At 47.0% G+C, this 22614-nt stretch overlaps 1 protein-coding gene across 1 annotated transcript in view; it reads right to left on the bottom strand.

Moving 5' to 3' along the window:
- SEPTIN12 (septin 12) overlaps positions 1-15927 on the bottom strand; it is a 77005-nt gene extending 61078 nt beyond the window's left edge. Inside the window, exon 1 of the mRNA XM_020808595.3 lies at positions 15512-15927. Within this exon, the coding sequence (XP_020664254.3) occupies positions 15512-15566 (55 nt within the window). The 5' untranslated portion in view covers positions 15567-15927. The remainder of the gene's footprint in view (positions 1-15511) is intronic.
- Between the last annotated feature and the right edge of the window lie 6687 nt (positions 15928-22614).

The raw sequence follows: 22614 nt of genomic DNA, 5'->3' as shown, positions 1-22614 counted from the left end.
AGTTATTTTCTGGGCTGATTTTTGTTTGGTTGGTTTTTTTTTTTAAACTTTGAGGGAATCTAAGTTTGTACTCTAGCCCCGGGTGAGAAGGATTACATTTTTTTGCCTGCATTTTTATTTCATTCTATTTAGTCGCCAGCCTTTCTTCCAGAGAACCGCCTTCTCTCCCCCTAACTCACATTTCCTTTCCCACCGACAAGAATCATGAGAGATAAGTTAGGATGAAAAAAACAACAACTAATTCAAGGGTTAACCAGTAAGATCCATGCCGGAGCATCTCCCCCAGGTCTAAACCAGATCCCCAGACTTGCTCGGTGTCATTTCTAAACACATGTACACAAGGCCATTTATATTCAGGATTCATAGAAGTTTGCACCTGGAATGGCTTTCCATGAAAGCCACAATCGTACGAATTTTAAAATTAACATTTGTCAAAGAACTACTGGGAGTTCAAGTTTGCAAACTCTGGTCTCTAGCCACTGTGGTGCTACCTAGGTGATTCCATCTATGGTCCTAATTCCTGAATGCTTTGATGATGATTATCTTAGCACTGCAGAGCTGGAAGGGACCCTTTAGGTCATCGAGTCCAGCCCCTGTCAGGGAGATGCAGTGGGGGATTGAACTCCCAACTGGTTCCGCAGCCACATACCTAGACCAACACGCTTCCCAGCCTTGAAGATCCATAATTTATATGCGTATGGTAATTCCTCTGCCACTACAGACCACAGCTATATTACACAGTTGTCTACACAGTTCTGTGAAGATTCTCAGTCCTCCAGGTGAGGATCTATGGAAGTTCAGTCATGGCAATGGGACTTATTTCTTGTTAGGTTGAAGTGTTTCGCTACTCGTCCGAGACTGAAGAAGCTACTTGGATGAGTAGCGAAACGTTTCAAGAAAGGAGTCCCATTGCCATGACTCAACTTCCAGACGTCTACACAGTTGGGCGTGGTCAATTCACCAAAGGTCATTATTTGGATGGCAGGCAGGTCAACTGCAACTAAAACCATCCTTGACGCTCTACCAGCTTGGCGGACCTTCTAGAACCTCCGGCCCATTGGCATAGCCTTCAAGAGTCCAGGGTCAACCCCGTGGGTGGCAGAGTAGAACTCTGTGGGCTTTGTTGGCAATAAGTAGTCCTGTGCAAAATTTTGGACCACAACCCCCACGATCATTCACTACCAGCTAAGGTGACTCAGGGAGTTGGGAGTCATATAGCTCCACGACACATGGATCAATGGGACGGCAGGTTTCACAAAGACAGACAGGTGCCTCCATGGTTGATCTCCTCCTCACCTGTATGTGGTTCACGGGGTTGAAAAACAGATCTTTCAAGTGACTTGAAAACGAGATGAGATTACACCCGGAAGGAAAGGCTTTTGAATCAAAGCCAAGGAGACACACCGCAGCTTGTTCCGACAAGCCCCCAGCGCCATCAAATTAGTGCTCGGTGGGGTCGGAATGTGTTGCTCAGCACCTCCCAGCTGGAAACCAGTGTGGATGAGGACAGAGAGAGGGCACGGATCATACCCTATTGGATAGTCCCAGAGTTTTAAAAAGCTACAGTACTTTTGGCGGGCTAAAACTACCTGAATCTCTACATTTTCATGGCCAATGCTCATGCTGATTGGCATGGGAACTATTATTTTAGGATGCTGTTGTTGTTTAGTGGTTAAGTCGAGTCCGACTCTTCGTGACCCCATGGACCAGAGCACGCCAGGCCCTCCTGCCTTCCACTGCCTCCCGGAGTTGGGTCAAATTCATGTTGGTCTCTTCGGGGACCCTGTCCATCCATCTCGTCTTCCGTCGTCCCCTTCTCCTCTTGCCTTCACACTTTCCCAACATCAGGGTCTTTTCCAGGGAATCTTCTCTTCTCATGAGATGGCTAAAGTACTTGAGCCTCAGCTTCAGGATCCATCCTTCCAGTGACCATTAAGGTTTGATTTCCTTCAGAATGGATAGGTTTGTTCTCCTTGCAGTCCAGGGGACTCTTAAGAGCCTCCTCCAGCACCACAATTCAAAAGCATCAATTCTCCGAAGTCGTGTCCGACTCTTGTCACGCTGAGTCGGACATGACTTAATGACTAAACAACAACAATAGCAACAATAGAACCCCACCAAGACCCAGAAGTCACTCACGTCCACTTACCCAGAGTTGTGATTTCATTTTTACGTAAGACCTCACCCAAGGCTACTGGAAATCATGAGAGAGACAGACTGATAGTGGCATCTGCTACAAACTCAAGCCAGCCCTATCTCAGTAGATAACTCCTTTCTCTCTCGTTTTAAAGTCAACATGTTTGCTTTGTCTTAGATCCGGCTGGGGGGATTTGCTTCTGAATGGATCACAGAGGCGTCTCAATTTTACTCCCAAGGAAAGCAGGCACAGCTAACAGATTTCTTTCTTGTTATCTCTCCATGCCCGGCTTTGCTCTGAAGAAGGCAGATCCAAGCTACGTTTGTTGAAGTGAAGCTGTTCCCTCCCCCCCCCCCCCGCCGCCCCTGGTGACTTGAGCCATGACCGATCTGTCTTGTTGGTGTCAATGGGAACTAAATCTCTGTCAATTTAGGGTGCTTCCGGGTGGAAACCTCTTAACCCTGTCTAGCTCCCTCTGGGCTTAACAGACTTTCCGAGAGAAAAGATGGAGGTTTTGGGGAAAACACAAGAGGGTGGACGTTTGGTCTGCTCTCCATCCAAAGAGTTCTTTTTCCCCACGACAAGGATCGCCATGAATGCCTTCCCTAGGTCTCTGTTAACCTCCGGAGCCTGCAACTCAAGTAGCTGCCATCTGCCTGACCTTAAAAGCTACAAACAACCCATTCAGTGCTTCTGGCTCCCCAGTGTGTGCAACAAAGCACCAAGTAGTGCAATTTAATGCACCTACACCATCAGCACAACCTCTGCCTTGCGAGTGTGAGGAAGCCCCCCTTGATAACGACGGAAGATCTCTTGCTGTCTCCCAAAATGGGAAGGGGGAAAAAAATAGGTTTTCATTCAAGTTGAAACAAGAGAGGATTGACATTCTTGTGAGCACCCCTTGGTTATTCCCCCTTTGTGACCCTGTATCCCAAGGCAAACGAAGAGCATCCTTTTTCAATTCCCAGAAGGCCCCCTTTACCGGGATCTCTCTGGGGGGCACAAGCAGGGAACTAAAAACATAGAGAAGGCTTAGCCTCTGATCTTCCCAAGCCTGCGGTAACACAGCCGACTGCCTCGAAGAAGTGAGAGGGAAGCTAATTCAAAGCATCGATGTTTATATTTTTCCTCCTCCAGCATGACTTGTTCAGCCCGAAGGAGAACGTCTGTCAGAAAAGGCCATGTTTTACTACCTCCCCTTGGGACTGAAAGGGGGGTCCTTCTCTGTGCTCTGCCCCACATTGCCCTCAGAGGTCTAACTCCCTGACCCTCGAAGCAGAAAGAGGGGTGGAAGTGGGGTGGATGGGAAGAAACCCAAATACTCTTCGTTGTTGTTCAATAAGGAACGAGAAGGCCAGTTTTGCGCAGCCGTGAAGACCTTGGCTGGTGGACCCACCGTCAGAAGATCATTCCATGTTCTTGCCCATTTCGATGACCTGCAAGGGGACTATTAGCAGGATAAAATAATGTTTAAATCCCAGAGCTTCCAACATTCCCCAGGGCATGACAGCGGGCCGCTGAGGGAAGAAATAAAATTAGGAACAGGTGAAGCACCATATCCAAAGACCCAGTGGAAGCCCCAAAAGATATCCATAGCCAGGGTGTCAGCGTTTCCCGAGAATGGAAATAACATGCTCGGCTTGTAACGTTAACATTATCTCTACTTTTGCATCAGACAAGATGGATCCAGCTGACTGGAAGAAAATAACAGGTTTAGAAATAAACAGTAGAATGCTTAAAAAACAACAACCCCTTTCTTTTGAACTGTTGTGGGTTTTGTTTTTTTTAGATACGCAAGCAACCTCACCCTGTTGTTCATGCAGAAGTGTTAATGGTGGCGACGTGCTAAATTAATGTCTTATTTCCAAAGTCCCCGTGGTATAAATAGATAAGCAGCAACAACTGCAATTTGGTCGATCGAACTAACAGAAACATGGCCAGCAAAACATTGGTTCCTTTTAAGGGGAAAAGCGGGACAAAAAAAGAGTTTAAATACAGTGGTGCCTCGCTAGACAGTTACCCCGCATGACAGTTTTTTCGCTAGACATTGACTTTTTGCGATCGCTATAGCAATTCGCAAAACAGTGATTCCTATGGGGGAATTTCGCTGGACAATGTTTGGTCCCTGCTTCGCAAAACGATTTTCGCTAGATGACGATTTTGACAGCTCCCTCTGCGCTCGCAAAACGGGTGTTTTCGGGACCTAAGCTTCGCAAGACAGCGATTTAAACAGCTGATCGGCGGTTCGCAAAGCAGCTTTCCTATGGCCGATCTTCGCTAGACAATTTCGATTCTTCCCCATTGGAACGCATTAAACAGGTTGCAATGCATTCCGATGGGGAAATGCTTTTTGCTAGACAATGATCAATGATTTTGCTAAACAGTGATTTCAGTGGAACGGATTACCATCATCTAGCAAGGCACCACTGTAGATAAAAATCAACCAACTGAAAAAGGCAGTGTGTTGCTTTTTTTTAAAGCACTGCAGTGAGCAATGGCACATTGGTTCCTTCTTTTGAGGGGGCCGCTGGGGTGAATCATGGGAAAGCATCATGTTTCAAAAGTAACTTTCTACGCTCTCAGCTTGACTGGGTAAACGCAACCCATGCACAGGAATGTGCTTCTCGAGCAATGGAGAAGATTGGTCGTCAAAAGGTGAATGCTTTTAATTATAGGTGTGGGCACATTCTTTGGCAGGGAATAAGAGAGCCACTCTCCCCCCTCCGCCCTCTTGCTCACCCGTGGTCCGGGGAAATCTGGCAGAGAGGGCTCTCTCAACCTGCCTCTCCTCCCTCTCCTCGCCATTCCCGGGATCCAGGGCAGTCGAGAAAGGTGGCAGACAGAAAATCTGTTCAGGGTTTGATGGTTTATTCGAGACTCCTTCCAATGGGAAAAAGTGGGCCCCAGATTCAGGAATGTTAATACAGTGGCACCTCGCTAGACAGTTACCCTGCATGACAGTTTTTTCGCTAGACATTGACTTTTTGTGATCGCTATAGCGATTCGCAAAACAGTGATTCCTATGGGGGAATTTCGCTGGACAATGTTTGGTCTCTGATTTGCAAACCAATTTCTGCTAGACAACAATTTTGACAGCTCCCTCTGCACTCGCAAAACAGATGTTTTCGGGACCTAAGCTTTGCAAGACAACGATTTAAACAGCCGATCGGCGGTTCGCAAAGCAGCTATCCTATGGCCGATCTTCGCTAGACAATGACGATTCATCCCCATTGGAACGCTTTAAACAGATTTCAGTGCATTCCAATGGGGAAATGCTTTTCGATAGACGATGATTTCGATAAACAGCAATTTCAGTGGAACGGATTATCATCGTCTAGCGAGGCACCACTGTAAAGGAGGAGGAGGATGAGGATGAGAGGGAAACACAGGATAGGACTTTGACTGACAGGACTCACTGTCAAGTTGGAATTAAAATGTGACTTGACGTGGGTTCACCTCAAGTTTCCCCCCCAAAGAATCAGACTCAACTTGCAATCCAAAGGTACCCATCCTTCCCTTTATTTTTTTTTCTGGGGGAAAGATCCTTGTCTTTCATAGGGATCCGAACTTGGAGACTCGGGGGGCCTTGGTACCAAAGACTCAGACTTGTTAGTAAAGTCTTGGATCCAACGTTGGGATTGGAACCTACCAACTTGCCAACATTCATAGAGAAATGGCAGCGATACCCCATTACGCCAGGGTGCAAGATCATCAGACTCCGAGCCTCGCTTCCCAAGGATCCAGATTTCCAGCTCAGAATGCTAAAGTTTCTAGTCCTCAAGATTGGGAAGATAAACTCAGAGAGGCACGAGCAAACCCTGATAAATCAATCTCATTCTTTTCCCCGTGCACTTTTAATGATTACCATCGTAGCACCCACGTTACTTTGGAACTCGTGCGGATAAAACCTCCGTACAGATCTCTCTTCCTGGCCTTAAAAACAGTGATTATATATTAACTACAAGAAATGATGGTTTCTTCAAAGACATGGAAGAAACCATCATTTCTTGCTCTTCTGTGGCACTAAAAAGACCAGCTGCTTAAACGGAGTGTCCAGGTAGACATCACTTTAAAAAAAAAGAAATAAAACAGACCCAAGGATAAGCATCAGTAAAGATAAGAAAGCAGAGCAGCATGTTTGAAGAGAAGATTTCCCTGCTAAAATACATGTATGGACTCCTGTTCAGAGATCAGGACTTCAAAACGAAACAAGACACATTGATTTGTAGTTTAAATAAGAATCTAATCCACCTCGCCATGTGTTTTCTGGACAGGTCTTAATTGCCGACAGGGCCCTTCTGGCCCACGGATTCGCTCCCCTTCTTTAGGATAATTGATCCTTAAATCAGATTAGAACTGAACAGCTTCTCAAATGAAGGACTTGCTCTGTAAAGGACGGAGAGCGTTTGCTTCATTCTACCTAATGGCAGGGCCGGCTCACCGCTGTTGTTCCCCGTTCCAGTAAAACCACTGGTCGCAAACGTGAGCATCGTCTAGAGATGGGATTCTCTTCTAAGGGGGAAAGTAGCTGCCTATGTCTCCCAACATCCTCTTCTGGGCTGTGACAATTCTTACGTGAAACTGGGAAATTCAAACGATGGTCTTCTTTGCTCAATTTGGACGAGCTGGCTGAGGGATGCTGGGAAATATATATTCCCCAAAGAGTATCTTGTTCACGTTCCAGTAAGACTCCACAAACATACCTCCATGCAATTCAATTCTTCCAAAAGCTTCCGGATGATGAATGTGGGAAATGGTGCTTCTATACCCGTGATTCAAAAAGCCAGGAATAGCGCGAGATGGCTGCACAATATTGTGCCCGCACTGCCAGCAGGAAAAAGGATGCCAAGCTTGGCATAGCAAAGAGAAGAAAGAATGTTGAGGACACTCATGGCAGCCGTCAAGATGGTCTACAGGATCCCCTCTTGGGCTCACGACCATTCACAAGGGGACACCATGCAGGAGAAAATCTCAAAAGCTGACTCCTTTTTCTATCAGTTAACTTCTTCTCACCCAAACACCAAACAATGGTCAGGACTCTAAACGGTCATGAGCAGAGGGCCAGTTTCACAGTTACAGTTGGCTTACAGAATGCTGAATCCTGTTGTCAGTACAATATAGTATATGCCCGGCAGGGCACCAATAATGCATGCAGGACAACCCTTCTCAAACTTGGGACCCCAGATATTCTTGGACTACGAAAGCCAGAATGTCTAGCTAGCAAATCCAATGATCAGTATTTCTGAAAATTAAAGTCGAAGTGCCTCTGGGGCCCTGATATGGGAACCGATAGAGGGTGTCACATCTAACCCGTACTTTCTAAGTTCACTAGGCAGGACTCATCTGCTTATATGTTCTGCATCTAGCTGTGTTTTGGTTTTGTCATCATAGTTGATAACATCTCAGAAGGACTAGTGGGTAGGGTAGCCACCTTTCTCTAAACAGCTGTGCTCCTCTGCTTTTTACAGCACTCCAGACTGACGAACTGAACGGGTAGAACTTTGAATGGCTCATTCTATGCCCGATAATGTTTTCCCTCCTATGTTGTGGTGTGCTGGTCTGTTGTTAAAAGCACAGGAGCGGAGGCAGTAAAGAAAGGTGGCAACCCGAGTAATATGCGAGTCCAGGAGAGGAGATTTTCATCAAGATCCTTTTTTGGGGCTTTTTATCCCAAGCTTTGATATGCAGAGTTGTGTGGAAACATTCTTTTTTTTTCAATAGTACAGTATTTGTGAATGTCAGTTCCTGCTGGTAGATCTGAGTAGGGCTACATAAAGCCCCCTACACATTTTCTAGAAGAGTCGAAATTTTAAAAGCAGAGGTGTATTCTACCCTCTTTCCACAGCAGTACACAAGTCTGGTGGTTAAAAAAAAAGTCAGTGTGAAAATCCGTAAGTGTTTCCCATCTGCAATTCTCCCTAAACGATGCTTTTTTTTCCATGTGCGTCCATCCATCCGAGAAAAGCAGCGTTAAGCAAGTAGAAAAATAAAATTTGGCCCCACACAAAAGGGAGAGAAGTACAAAACACCCCAAAAAACTGAAGAAACTCTTTCCTCATTGCCCACCGCAGTTCTAGGTCCTCAGATATTGCCCAGCAAGGAAAGGATTGTGAAATATTTCCCCATAAATCAAGAGGCCTGAAAAAAAATCCCCCAAAGCTGCCAAATTCAGAAAGGTACAAAATGGGAAGGGCTGCATTCTGCTTTGCGCCTCCGTTCGGGGAAGGTGAACGGAGGTCGATTCGTTGTTCGAATGCGAACCACACGAAAGGCTCCCTTTGCCTGCCCCGAACACCCCTTCTCGAACATGGCTCATTGTGTCCTTCTGTACTCTGCTGAGCTGTGCAGTTCTCATCATCATCTAAGCACCGGCGAGGCCTTTTTGCCTGTGAGGCATCCTCCTTTGCTTCCCGCCTCTCTCTCTTCCTTCTCCAAAACCTTCCTTAATTACAATCTGTGAAAACACTGCACTGGAGAGACCGCCTTAATGACAGCTGGTAATTGGAAGCTTTAAAAAATGCTCTCCTTCTCCCTCTCCACCCCATCCCACTCCATCCCTCTTTCCTTCTCCCCTTCCACTCTCAGCACAATCTGGTTATTGTCATCTCCCTAACCCCCAAAGCCTGCCCGGATCTCTCGCTCGCTCTTGCTCTTTCAGCCCACCCCACAGACCCTTCAGGATAAAACTGCATCTCCATGGAGCGGGAGGGTTGGGTTAATGACCTGCATCTCAAGGCAACGTGGGCAAACAGCTGCCAAACTTGCCAGGATTGTTCCCTGCACAGGATACCCTGCTTGGATGCTTTCCTCACCCCGTTGGTGGCACATGGGTTTCTGGGAAGTGTTTCTGCCACCATCTGTTGGCCGGAGAACACCTGGGCATCGAAACTGTTCAGTCGTTTAGTCGTGTCCGACTCTTCGTGACCCCATGGACCAGAGCACGCCAGGCCCTCCTGTCTTCCACTGCCTCCCAGAGTTGGGTCAAATTCATGTTGGTTGCTTCCATCTCGTCCTCTGTCGTCCCCTTCTCCTCTTGCCTTCACACTTTCCCAACATCAGGGCCTTTTCCACGGAGTCTTCTCTTCTCATGAGATGGCCAAAATATTGGAGCCTCAGCTTCAGGATCTGTCCTTCCAGTGAGCACTCAGGGTTGATTTCCTTCAGAATTGATAGGTTTGTTCTCCTTGCAGTCAAGGGGACTCTCAAGAGTCTCCTCCAGCACCACAATTCAAAAGCATCAATTCTTCGGCGGTCAGCCTTCTTTATGGTCCAGCTCTCACTTCCATACATCACTACAGAGCACTGAAACCAGGCCTTCCCAACTGTGGGTCCCCCTAAGAGGTTCTTGGACTACATCTCCCAGAAATCCTGGCCAGCCCAGCGAGTGGCGGAGGCTTCTGGGAGTTGTAGTCCAAGAACACCTGGGGACCCAAGATTGGGAACCACTGCTCTAAAACATGTCTTCCTTCTCACTAAAGGAGATAGGTTAAGAAAAGTTCAAGGAATCACTCTTTTCAGATCCTATAACTCTGTAACTTCTGGAAGCCCAAAATGTAACTTTTCTAGGCTTTGCCAAAAATGTCTTCTGGGTTCTCCAGGTTATTGTCTGAAGACCTTTCCACTCCACGTTGTCAACCATTCACTAAAGTCAGCTGCAGAGTTCTCACTATCCAACCCAGACCCGTATCTGATGTGATATACTTGACACTCCCTTGTCTCGTGTCTCCGTTGTCGGTTGCCCCGCATGCGATAGTACTTAAACTATCTCTCCTGAATCTGAGAGTCCTCAAGACCTGAGGAGTCATGGACGTGGAAAGTAAGATGCTACTGAGCATCGGAACAGATAGTGGGAGAACTCTACAGAGTAAAGATGGGTAAATAAGTTTGCGTCCCCACCCTGTATCTCCAGCAATTCCTCCTTGAACACAAAGGATGACATGTGACAGCATAGTAGAAAAACCCCACCCGAATGCAATTCTGAGCCGCGTCAACAGAACTATAGTGTCCAAACCAAGAGTATTAATAGTACCCCAGTATTTGGCATGACCAACTGGAGAACTGTGCCCAGTTCTGAACATCCTAGTTTAGGAAGTATTATTGAGAAGCTGGAACATGTCCACACAGGGCGAACAAGATGGTGAAGGGGCTGAAAATCAAGGCCAACAAGAAATTGTTGAAGGGACCGAGTATGTTTACCCTGGAAAAGCAAAGGTTGAGAGGTGGTAGGTCAGCCATCTTCAGTTACCTGAAGGGCTGTAAAGATGGAAGATGAGGCGATGCTGTTTTCTGTAGCTCCAAAGGAGGGGACTGTGAGAAAGAGAGAGGATCAGTCGCTGCGCTCACAAAATCCTCAGAGGGACCCAAACCAAGAGGTTCCTAATACAAGGAGGGACATTTGGACTAAACATTAGGTAGAATTTCCTGAGGGTAAGAGCTGTCTGGCAGAAGAACGGATGGCCACAGAAGGTGGCAGGCTCACCTTTGTCTGCAGATTTATAAATATCTGGATGGTCATCTCTTGGGAGTGCTTTAGGTATGGATTTACTGCTATGGCAGAGATTTGATTTCGACCCTTTTACTGGGCTCCCTACCAGCTCTACAATTCTATGATTCTAGGATTTGAGAAGGTCATGCCTTACCCCAGTCGGTTGCTTGGGTTTCAGAATGGGATTCTTGCTTTTCAATTGGGTTGGGGCATTTTTCCCCTCCTGCCAAAGGCCCCAATCCAACCAGGCAATCTACTGGAGAAGGCATAGCAGCAGGATAAACTTGTTATGAGCTTGCCTTGAGTCCAGGAAAGATAGAATACGGGGTAAGTAAGTAAGTAAGTAAGTAAGTAAGTAAGTAAGTAAGTAAGTAAGTAAGTAAGTAAGTAAGTAAGTAAGTGACAAGGTGCTGGATCACAGCCAACCAAAAGAAAGAGAAGGATTCACACGGATGAGCGAAGGACAAGATAAAGGCGATGAAAAATGAAAACTAAAAATGAAGACACTGCCAATGATGTGCATAAACACCTGAAAAATCTGTATCAGTTCATAATAAATAACACCAACCATCTAAACAGAGTATACGCAAAAGCCAATGCATAATCCCAAGGAAGGATGATGGGATGGCAAGGTAATCAAAGCAATTGGTGCCAGGAATGTTGGGAAACCGAGGTTTCAGAAGGCGTCCACGCTGCAGGACGGGAGCGGGCTTTTCGCACGAGAGATTCCCCACAGATTATGCTCCACGCCGTCGGCCCCATGGAAGGAGAACAGCGACCGTGGGGGGCCTTCTCAGCTCAAAGGCCGAAGGATCTTTGGGGCTGAGCGAAGCAGAGCGGGGGCGGCCGTGGTGCCGTTCAGCAGAGACAGAGCGAGGCAACTTGCCCCAGGCCACAACGTTGGGGAGTCATTCCAGGGCTGTTCGTTGTTAGTTAAATGCTTTGCTGTTATTGGATTTAGAGAGCTGGAAGGGGAAAGGCTTCCTGCCTCAGGTGCCAAAATGGGATGGCCGGCTTTGGATATCGGCACCTGGACTTAGAAGCCTAGAATCATGGAGTTGGAAGGGGCCTCTAAGGCCATCCAGTCCAACCCCCTGCTCAAGGCAGGAATCCCAATCAAAGCAGATCTTGGGTATCTTCAAGAAATACCCGACTTATCACAACCCTAATAGAACTTTCAAGGCAAGTGAGATACTTAACCAGAAATTTGCCAGTTCCAGCCCCTCCGATAAGGGTCCCTGGCCAAGCCAGGATTCAAACCCAGGTCTCCAGAGCCCTAGTCTGGCACTCTACCCGTTATCCCACACTGGGTAAGAAGGCGGCGCTATTCGTGGCACCAGTTCACGCAGGGGCACAACGTGGACCACCCACTCGAGGCATGGGTGGATGACCTCGGCGAAATTTTTCCGTCTCTTGAACTGGAACTATGTTCCAAGACCTTATTTTCAAACGGGGCTTCATCGAGACAGCCTGAGCACATAAACCCCTTAATTGGTCTTAATTGAGGCAGCCCAATGAGGTGTCGGTTAGGAGCTCTGCAAACATTAAGGGGAAATGGAGGTGGTCTTTGTTAAGATGGTTTCACACCCTTGCCACCCCCTCGCATTCCAACTTTAAAAGTACACATTCGGAGTTCACTTGGCATATTCAGAGCCCTTATACAAATACATTAAAGTACACAGAGGTACAGAAAGCGTTTTTATATACACACACACAGAGAGAGACGAAAATATTCTTCTTAGGCTCATGAATATACACACCTTTCTTTCTCCAGGAAAAGCGAAATACAGTTTTTTTTTACTGCCTTGGTCACACCCAAAGCCGACGGTTCTCCAGAGGTGAACTCAAAATCTGACTCCATGCAAGTGAGCTAGGCTCGGGCATGGTTTTTAGATACAAGTTGCAGGGCGGAGGTGTGTGTTAAGAATCGATCTCTGCCCCTGTTTTAGGAACCGCAAGCTTGACTCCCAAAATTAAACCCACCAATGGCTAGATAGGTCAACGCAGAACCTCTGGTTTTTCAAGGACCGAAAACACAAATGTCCTCAAGAACTCAGAACATGGGGAAATCTGGCGTGTTTCAGGTTGTAAGGACGCCACCCCCTGATATGACAGAGCCTCCGCTTAGAAGATCAGACCTCACATCTTTCAATGTACAGTGGTGCCTCACTAGACGATGATATTCCGTTCCACTGAAATTGCTGCTTAGCGAAATCATTGTCTAGCGAAAAGCATTTCCCCATTGGAATGCATTGAAACCTGTTTAATGTGTTCCAATGGGGAAGAATCGTCGTTGTCTAGCGAAGATCGGCCGTAGGAAAGCCACTTTGCGAACCGCCGATCAGCTGTTTAAATCGCTGTCTTGTGAAGCTTAGGTCCCGAAAACACCTGTTTTGCGAGCGCGGAGGGAGCTGTCAAAATCGTCGTCCAGCGAAAATCGGTTTGTGAAGCAGGGACCAAACACTGTCCAGTGAAATTCTCCCATAGGAATCACTGTTTTGTGAATCGCTATAGCGATCGCAAAAAGCCAATGTCTAGCGAAAAACTGTCATGCGGGGTAACTGTCTAGCGAGGCACCACTGTACAACAGCCCAAGAAGATGGAAAGAGAAACCTCCTGGCAGAAGGTACCATCCTGTGTAGAAAGGCAGAACAGGAGAGGAAGGGTTCCAGCATCTTCCCTGTGCTAGCAGGGCCCCTGCCATATACCCAGTTGCTTGTCCAGTCTTCAGATTGAGCACCAGACAGGGAGTTAGACAGAGTGTTGAAGACCCTTCTGCCATAGCCTGTCCATCCTCCATTTCCACAACAGGACGCCGGCCACGACAGTTTCATATTGTTGTTTTATTGGTCACTCAGAGTCTTGGAGGCCCAATGGAGCACATCGCTTGGTGGGCTTCTAGAAGATCCTGGGTTCAAACTCCAGAAAATAACAGCAAAGGCTCCCGCTTGAAATCTGGAGAGCCGGTCAGGGTTAGCAGCAATGAGTTAGATGCGCCAAGGATTATAACTTTAAGTCAGATTCCTGTTCTTCTACCTAATTCATCCCTTTACTCAAAGCCCAAAAGGACTAGAACCTTAACTTTATCTTCAGCCAAAGGACGAGGATTCAGTGGCAAGGCACGCGCACACCCAAAAACTGCAGGTTCAACCACCATGATCTCCGGGGAGAACTAAAGAAAACTCTTGCCTGAATCTCTGGACCATAGCTGCCAGCCAGTGCTGGCCACACTGGCCTAAATGGACCAGAGCTACCTTGTTTTCAACCAATAATACATTTGGAGAAGGCTCAGTCCGAGAGCAATGGCTTGGGATCCAAAGAGCTGCAAGCAGCGTGGCTACTCCATTAGGGGAGCTGGGCTACTGCTCCACCTTAGCCTCAAGCCAGCCCTCTTGCGCCGGTCTCCCTGGAAGAGGATTGGGGTCCCACCTATAGGTTCTCCTCCGGCTGGGTCCGTGTGTGTGGATGCTTTTCCCGCCTGCACTTTGCCTCTGACATGCGGTGCCTTCAGCCCCACCCTCTTCCATGGGTCCTCCTAGCCATCACTCTCCCCCAGATCTAATCAGAGTATCTCCAGGTGGATTTGCTAGGATCGGCTGGCGTCTGAAGCCTTGGAAAACCCCTTATCTAGGCAATGCAGCAGATTCTGAGTTAGTCTCTGGAACAGCCGGAGTTGTGATAAGGCAGCTTCTCACCGAAACCCAGACTGCAGGCGCTTGGAGTTGAACAGATGCTCAATTCTGCATCCGAGCAATTGAAATTCTACCCCAAGAAAGCTTCCATCTTTGCCACCTTTATAAATCATATAGATCCAGTTTTACTACAATTGCACTTAACCACACAGTTCTATACTCTCTAGTAAACATGCCATTTGGACGGCAACTTTGTTAGCTAGCCACACGGAGAGGCAGCAAGCTGCACCATGCAATGGCCCCACCCGCTTCATGGGCCATCAGTCCAACCCTTACTTTTGCCAGCAATGAGGACTAGAAACTTGTTTTACAAGCAGAGCTGCCATCTGTCCTCAGCAACACCGTTCTGTACCCCTGCAGAAAAAAATTCATTTGTGTCGATCTGTTTATTCCTTCCCTGGCCTTTCAGGCTGCAAACTTTACGGTTACAAACGCAGGGCGATGCAATACCAAACAAGTTAACAGTGTTAAAACCTCTCCGTTTGAAGAATTTTAAAGCAAGCCCGCCAGAGTAAAATGCAACACAACCTATCTTGCTAGAGGATGCAGTTTTCCTCAAATCACAATTTACTAAAAAAAAGGGGGGGGCTTTCTAACATTTGTGGCTTCCTGATCCCAAATCTTTGGCTCCCAAACCTTGCTCAGAATCCCTCTCTTAAAACAAGGACCACCACCCCCTACAACTGAACAGATATTTGTTCCTATTTTCCCTACTTCCTAGAAAGACAACTGAACACATTCTAGGCTTGGTGTGGGTTTTTTTTGTTTTGTTTTGTTTTGACACCGAAAAGACAGAGTTTAAGCCGTTTTTCTGGATTTCACCCCAAAAAAAGAGTTACAGGCTGTGGGTCGCTTTCAGCTTCGTTGATCCTTCCTGTCCAAGGTCTCCCAGGAAGGTTTAACCCTTGCTTGCCCTCTAAAACTCCGGAGGAGGGAGGGGAAAAGTTACATTTTGGGAAAGTTACACTACGACCACCCCCGGAATCTCCCACCCGTGCAGAATCTCGGCGCGTCGGGGGTCCCCTTTTACGCGCCGGTCTTGGGAGCGCAGGCATGCTGTATAGATCCGAAACGTCGCACAAGTTATAGGACAGCTGTGATGGAGAGGGAGGGACAAACTTTTTTTGGGGGGGGGCAGGAGGACTCCACAACTACCCCCCCTCCCCAATGCCAATAGGCTTTCTCTGGTCAGCCTACCTTCAAAGTCCGAGAGAATTCCATCCAGATGTTCCTTGACCGACAGTTGGGACATCTTGGCTTCAGGCGGCTTAAGAGGCGGGGGGGTCCCTTAGTCCTCCTCCTGCCTTGCCAGGTTGACCTTCTCCCCCCCCCCTCTCCGGTTTCCTGGATCTGCACCTCTTAAAAGAGCAGGGGGGAAAAATCAAGAGGGGGGAAAGAAAAAGGGGAAAAAATCCACCTTCAGATCATGGAAAGAAGATAGCCAAATGGACCACCGGAGTTTGGGGGGGGGGGGGGAAGACCCGGGTATGTTCTTCCCAAACAGACCTCCAGCCTTCCAGCTTCTGGCTCAGGGAGAGAGTGGGAAAGGAAGGGGGCTGGCTTCCCTCCTCTTTCTATTCCCACCCACCCCACAGAGGGAAAGCCCCCACCCCAGCTATAAACCCTTCCGGGGGAATCACAATTGGCTGAACGGGTTTGACTGTCCCTTGCTTGTGGGGAAAAGAGCAGATGAAGGAAAGGGGGGGGAGAGAAGCAGAAGAAGGATTTCAGGGTGGTTGGGGGGGAGAGAGAGAGGTTTTGACTGAGTAAAAAGCTGCTCTTGGCAGGCTAGGGAGGGAGGGGAGAGAGGAAGGGGGGGCTGGCTGGGAGGGGGGCCTGCCCATCTGGAGAAAGAGCAACAGGCAAGCTGGGATTTGGCCGGAGCCCAGCTTTGTAGGTTCCTTCCTTCCCTTTTAGAAGAAAGCTCTCCCTCTGCAGCCGTTGACACACGAAGCTGGTCAGTTTCCAGCAAAAGTTGCCAACGACCTGCTCCGAGGCCTTCGTAAATGACATGCCCCCCCTTTGAGCCAAGAGGAACACCCCGAAAAAACCACAACCGCCATCAGATCCTGGCCGTGAAAGCCTTTGAGAATACGTACCAAAAAAGAACACACCTCGGTGACTTCGCTGGTTCTGAAAGGCAGAAGCGCAGGGTTGGGTGGGAAAAGTTGGCAACCTTGCTATCATCACTTGTTTTGGAGGGTGGGCTGGGCCCAGAGTTTGGAAAAGTGGTTTTTTTGGGGGGGGGGCCACGATGTCCAGGGAGATCTCAGATTGTGGATAGCTCTGTCGGGAAGTATTTTCCTCTCTGGGGCACTTGAATGAGATTTCACTGCCAATGACGTGCAGTCTATAACGCTACATCTGTCCGTCTCCAGTGCGTAACAAAAAATGAAAAAGTTTCACCGCGGAGGTGACCGAAAGGTTTTTATCAGCTGTATCTGATCAGTGGCGGCCAAGAAGTAAAGCTGCGGACTGCTTGGAAGGGGTGGCATTTAAAGAACCATGAATGAGCCATGTTTAAAAGGCCTGCCACCTTTATTAGGATAATTTAAGGGTGGGAAAAGTCTGGCTCTCTCCACGTAGCTGGAAATCTACAAAATCAGGTCTGGAAAAAAAAAAAAAGATAAAGATATCAAAAAAAGTAAATGATAATTTGTTTTGAGATTGGAACCGATCCATTAACAGACAACCCAGATAAAAGTCACAACGTTATTGAACCAAACTCTCCTAAATAGCCACGTTGGCTGCCATTATAAAAAGCCCTGTCAGCAAAAGCCTTCCGGGAAAATTCCTTTGGGTGCAGGCAGAGTTTCACCGTAGGAAGTGTTGCCAAAGGGTTGAAGCAACAGCACTAGACTCTTATTTCTTGATTACACCTCGCCTTTCTTTGTTGAGCTCAGCCTCCATGGCTGTCATATTTCCCCTTTGGTCTTCTCAATGACCCTGTAAGGGTGGGTTAGGCGGAGATAATATGGATTTGAACCCCCAACTTCCCATGCCCAGTCCAACTGTTATGCTATTTTGGCATAATCACCCTGATTAACAACCCCTTAAGTTGTGAACGAGCTGGCTGGATAGCTCATTGGTTGGAGGTTCGATTCCCCCACTCTGCCTCCTATGAGTAGAGCCAACCTGGGTAGCCTTGGGCCAGCTGCACAGTCCCGGGGCACCCCCTAGTGGAAGGGAATGGAAATACACTTCTGACTACTGTTTGCTGAGAAATCCTTGGAAAGGGTCGCTGTAAGTCAGAATTGACTTGACGGCATGTAATTATTATCTATTTACTAAACTAAAATTTTACCCCATGGGCTTAATAGCTCAGCCTGTGCCATCAACAGGTACTAATTCTTTACCGCCTCATAAAGTAACGCTTTACCACCATCAAGATTGACTTTTTGGAATATCCACAATCCTCTCAAAGCTAAGAACGGAAAATTTCCAAGCTTGGTTTTATCGCTGTGCCGAGTTTCGCTTTTCTAATGGCTACAAACCACGTTGTCCTTAAAAGATCCGAGCGCAGCTAGCCTGTGTTTTGATCTGGGCCGTTGGCAAGCTTGGCTAGCTTGCTGGACGGCTGAAGCAGCACCTAGAACGCAGAACCCGGGTCCGGTTTGACGTTGATCCAGAGGCAAATAAGGGAGAAATGAGCTTCTTTCAAAGCTTGCTTTGCAAGGTGCAAGATGTGGGGCCGAGAATGTATATCACAAACCTTTCTTCTTCTCTGTTTACCTTCAGCTTATCCGGCAGGTTAAAAGTGTCAAGAGAGGGCCACCATCTGGGTAGGCTTTTTCTTCTTCTTTTTGAAGAAAGGATTTGTCTTTAACAAGTTTGCTTCCCCCATTTCCTACCAAGTCCCTCCCTTGCCAAGCTTGTGTAGAGTTAACTTTGCTGGGGGGGGGGGAGTAGGAAATAGCTTTGATTTGTTTTGCCCACCCACTTACCCTCGGCTGTCTTTCAAGGGAACCGAGAAATCAGAAGGGAGCCAACAATTATAAACATGTGTCACTTCTGGTTTTCATTTCTCAAAAAATATTATTTTAATGAATGTTTTCCCCCCCTCCCCCCTGATGCTTATCCAGTCGGTAGTATATCCTGGGACGCTTCCAATTAATGAGGAAAAAGAGGCAATTTTCTTGCAAACAATATGGACCGGATTGAACGAAATGTGCGATTCTGGACTGATCTGCTCTCTCCCTGCTCTCTCTGGATCCGAAACTGGGGGGAAAGTCCAGTTAGAGAAGGCCTGGGGGTACAATGAAAACAGTTAGTGGGGGTCTTGGATGACATCTCGCAAGGCTGGCCTTACTGTTAGCCAGACAGAGGCAAGATCCTCAGGCAGCAAATTTTGATTATTGCAAAAGAGCAGGAAACTGGTTTTTATTTAATTTATAGTTGTAATTTTATTCCTAGTTTTGGAGAGGGACACTTGCTGGATTTTTTTAAAAACTTCCTGAGCCAAAATAAAAGTTGGAGAATATATTCAGATAAGATGTTAAAAGAATGGGGAGGGGGGGAAGCGGAAAGGATGATTTTAAATAGCATGTAAAGCCATTACAGAATGCATTTGTCACGCCATGAGTGGCAAAGGCCCCTAAAATCATGCACTAGTAGATCTGTTTGAGAAACTTATAATTTCGTGTCACTTTTCTGAACAGGAAAAAAAAAACCCCACAACAATCCCGATGCTTTGGATTGATTTTTTTAAAAATGGCATAATATCTAGATTCTGTTCAAAATGTCTAAAAAGTCTAAAATGCCCTTTGGAAATAATGAGAAAACGTTATATGCAAACCTTGTCTGTTACATTCACACAGTATAACTTGTTTCTATCCTTACCATGTTTTCAAAACAGGACTTGTCGTTATCACAACTTTTTTTGGTAACTTATGAAAAGAAATCAAAACTTGCAAACAATTAAGTTACACCTAATTTAAACACCAAGTAACAGTTTACTTCCAAACTCTGCAGTTTTCAGCAGAACTTTTCGGTAACTTACCACTACCCTTCTTCAAGCATTGAATGTCACGTTGTTGCATTACTTTGGGTAAACCATGACTTGGCCTCCTTTATGGTGACTCCATATCTCAAGAACTCTCTCCCAAAATATGCTTTGTACAGGGCATGTTTTTAACCAGATCTTCAGAGAGTTATTTCTTATTTGATCCCAATGCTTATTTGTTGAAAACTCTCTTAAACACGTTATTAGTTGGGTTTTAAATTACAGTGGTGCCTCGCTAGATGATGATAATCCGTTCCACTGAAAGCGCTGTCTAGCAAAATCATTGTCTAGCGAAAAGCAAATCGTCGTCTAGCGAAAATCGGTTTGCGAAGCAGGGACCAAACATTGTCCAGCGAAATTCCCCCATAGGAATCACTGTATCGCGAATCGTTATAGTGATCGCAAAAAGTCAATGTCTAGCGAAAAAACTGTCATGCGGGGTAACTGTCTAGCGAGGCATCACTGTAACTGGGGCAGTCTTATTTGCATTTTACATATTTAGCAAACTCTCTGGGTGATTCACAATTTAATTATTTGGCTACACCTTATCGGCAACCGCCGTGAGCTCAGTACTCAATTTACCAGTCTCATGAAGAAGGAAGGCTTGAGTCATCCCTAAGCCAGCTATCTGAGTCTACTGGGATTAAACTCAGGTTGTAAGCAGAGTCTTCACTACAGTACTGCAGTTTAACCACAAGGCTGCCTATTTGGGCTACCAGTTCAATGATCTTTTAAAAATCTGCTTTGAAGGGCTTTGCCACGAAAGGCATCTTAAGAGTATTTCCACTCCAGTGGCTCCTTAAAGACATCTCCCTGGCTGTACCGAATGGGTCGTGAGAATGGGGACTTGTAGTCTAAGACAGTAACATTTCTGAGTACTGAAATCAGTCAAGCCACACATGGGGTTTTATGAAGAGCAGACAAACATACTTGGCTGGGGGACAAATACGGGAACATCTGTTTTATTTATTTTAAAGACCTTTGGCCATATGTTTAAATTATGCTCTGACATTTGTGTATCGCCTGGATAACAAACACAGAACTGGAAAGGGGTGGGATCCTGCGGACGGGGAGCCCACCCCCCACGAAACCAACGTGTGGTCCTCGCTCATTCGGTCCAGCTGTGTTTTTTTAAATGTAATTGCACCTCTGCCCGTCGGTTCTGACTTCTTGTGTTCTTACAGAGGGTTTTGGGCCCGTTTAGACAACACATTAAAGGGCTGGTGATCTTAGGAGAAGACTGAAGAGCATTTCGACAGGCTAGTGTGGGCTCTCGTTGTACCACCTGGGGCAAAGCAACGTTTGGAGTGGCAGGCTCTTGGCCCATAAGTCTTCCCGTGGCGCAACTGTGCAATTCCGAAAGGGATCATCGTAGAGTAGGCGAAAAACCTCGACACCCTACAGAGACATGGATCCAAGGTACAAAGAAGGAGTAAGTCATACTTTGTGCTGGGCATTTTTGAAATACATGTGTGTATGTGTGTGTGTGTGTGTGTGTGTGTGTGTGTGCATGCCAGGGCTTTTCAAATTTGAAATATTCACTAAAACGAAAAAGACGAAAAGAAAGAACACTCTATAAGTAAGACTCGTTGTTGTTTCCCTGAATGTCCAGCACCTCGATCAGAGCTGGCCACCAAGCAGCACGGTGGTAAGCCATGGGTTATATCTGAATCTATACAGTGGTGCCTCGCAAGATGAGTGCCCCATTTAACGATGAAATCGCATTACGACAAACTTTTTGCGATCACAAAAGTGATCGCTTTACGATGGTTTCAATGGGGGAATTTCGCTTTGCGATGATCGGTTCCCTGCTTCGGGAACCGATTCTCGCAAAACGACAATTTTCGGCCAGCTGATCGGCGGTTTCAAAATGGCCGCCGGGTAAAAAAATAGCTCCCCCCTCTTTTCTGGGACTGATTCCTCGCTGCACGGGCAGTGAAAATGGCCGTGCTATGGAGGATTTTTCCTGGACGGTGAGTTTCAAGCCCATAGGAACGCATTAATCGGGTTTTAATGCGTTTCTATGGGCTTTTTTATTTTGCATTACGACATTTTCGTTGTACAATGATTTCACTGGAACGAATGAACATCGTAATGCGAGGTAACACTGTACTTATAAATAACCCCCAATGCAATTTATATGCAAATCCTGTTCCTTTTTCCCCCCTGGACAATGCAGACACGATGACCATCTGAGTGGCAAGCGACGGTCATGCTGCGAATCAGTCACTGACCTGAGAATTATGGCTTGTTTTTAATTTTTCTGACAATGTCCTCAGGAGTTAGGAGGGCCTTACAGGACGTTACGCCCATCTACACCACCTTGTGACCATTCACACGAAACCCGTCATGGCACATGTTCGAACCCGTTTCCTTTGCTCATAGCACCCTCTACTGGACAGAGGGGGAAAAAATAATGCTGCAAAGCAATCAGGGATGGATTTTATTTTTAAGGTTCTGGACTACGAAGACCATCACTTTCCATGCCGGGAGTTCCACCGGACAAACCGACACCTTACAGACACCTAAAGGCGATGCACCAGGGAGAAAAGCCCAAGTCGGAAGACGTTCGAGGCTGCACTAGGCCTAGCGCCACCGGAGCTTCCTGCTCAGAAAGAAAACTCCCAGGTAGCACTGGGGCAGGAACAGGAAGTTCGGATGGAGCTAGGCCTTAGCTGAACCTCAAAGCCTTCCAATTTAGGCCTTTCTTCCAGGTGCACCACATTTAGGTGCTGGTGACGTATGTGTACAATAGTTAGCACTCCTAGAATGGAGAATTAGGGTCTTTGTAGTCCAACCCACCCACCCCAAATCCCACCCCAAGGAGCAATAATAATAATTACTAAGATGCAAAATGAATTCAGCCTCTGGTGATGTTCTCCATGATTTTCCAGGTGCTTTTCTTTGTGGGGAAAGGCGCTCTGGGATGGTACCGCTTGCCCAAGGCTACACAGGCTGGCTCTTCTCCCAGGAGACACTGTGTGTGGTCAAACTCCAGTCTCCTCCAACTCAAGACAGCTGCCCAGCCCACTGTCACAGTAACACCTTGGAGTACTTAACTTATCTCTTGCCCTTGTGCAATCCATCCTTCCTTTACTGATCTGCAGACCTGGGTGTGGATCGATCTATTTGATCTTTGCCAGAACGACAGGCTGTAGGTACTGTAAGGCAGGGTCGGAAAGCAGGAAAGGAGAATGGACCCATGGAAGCAGTTAAGGAGACCAACGCCTTGAACCTTGCCTGGAAGGAAACAGGAACCCAATGCAGGCGGGCCCAGAATTGAGGAGATGTGATCAGA

This window comes from Pogona vitticeps, chromosome 13 (genome assembly GCF_051106095.1).
Source record: "Pogona vitticeps strain Pit_001003342236 chromosome 13, PviZW2.1, whole genome shotgun sequence".
Lineage (NCBI taxonomy): Eukaryota > Metazoa > Chordata > Lepidosauria > Squamata > Agamidae > Pogona > Pogona vitticeps.
Note: the sequence above shows the minus strand (reverse complement) of the source record. Positions and strands in the feature narration are given on the sequence as shown.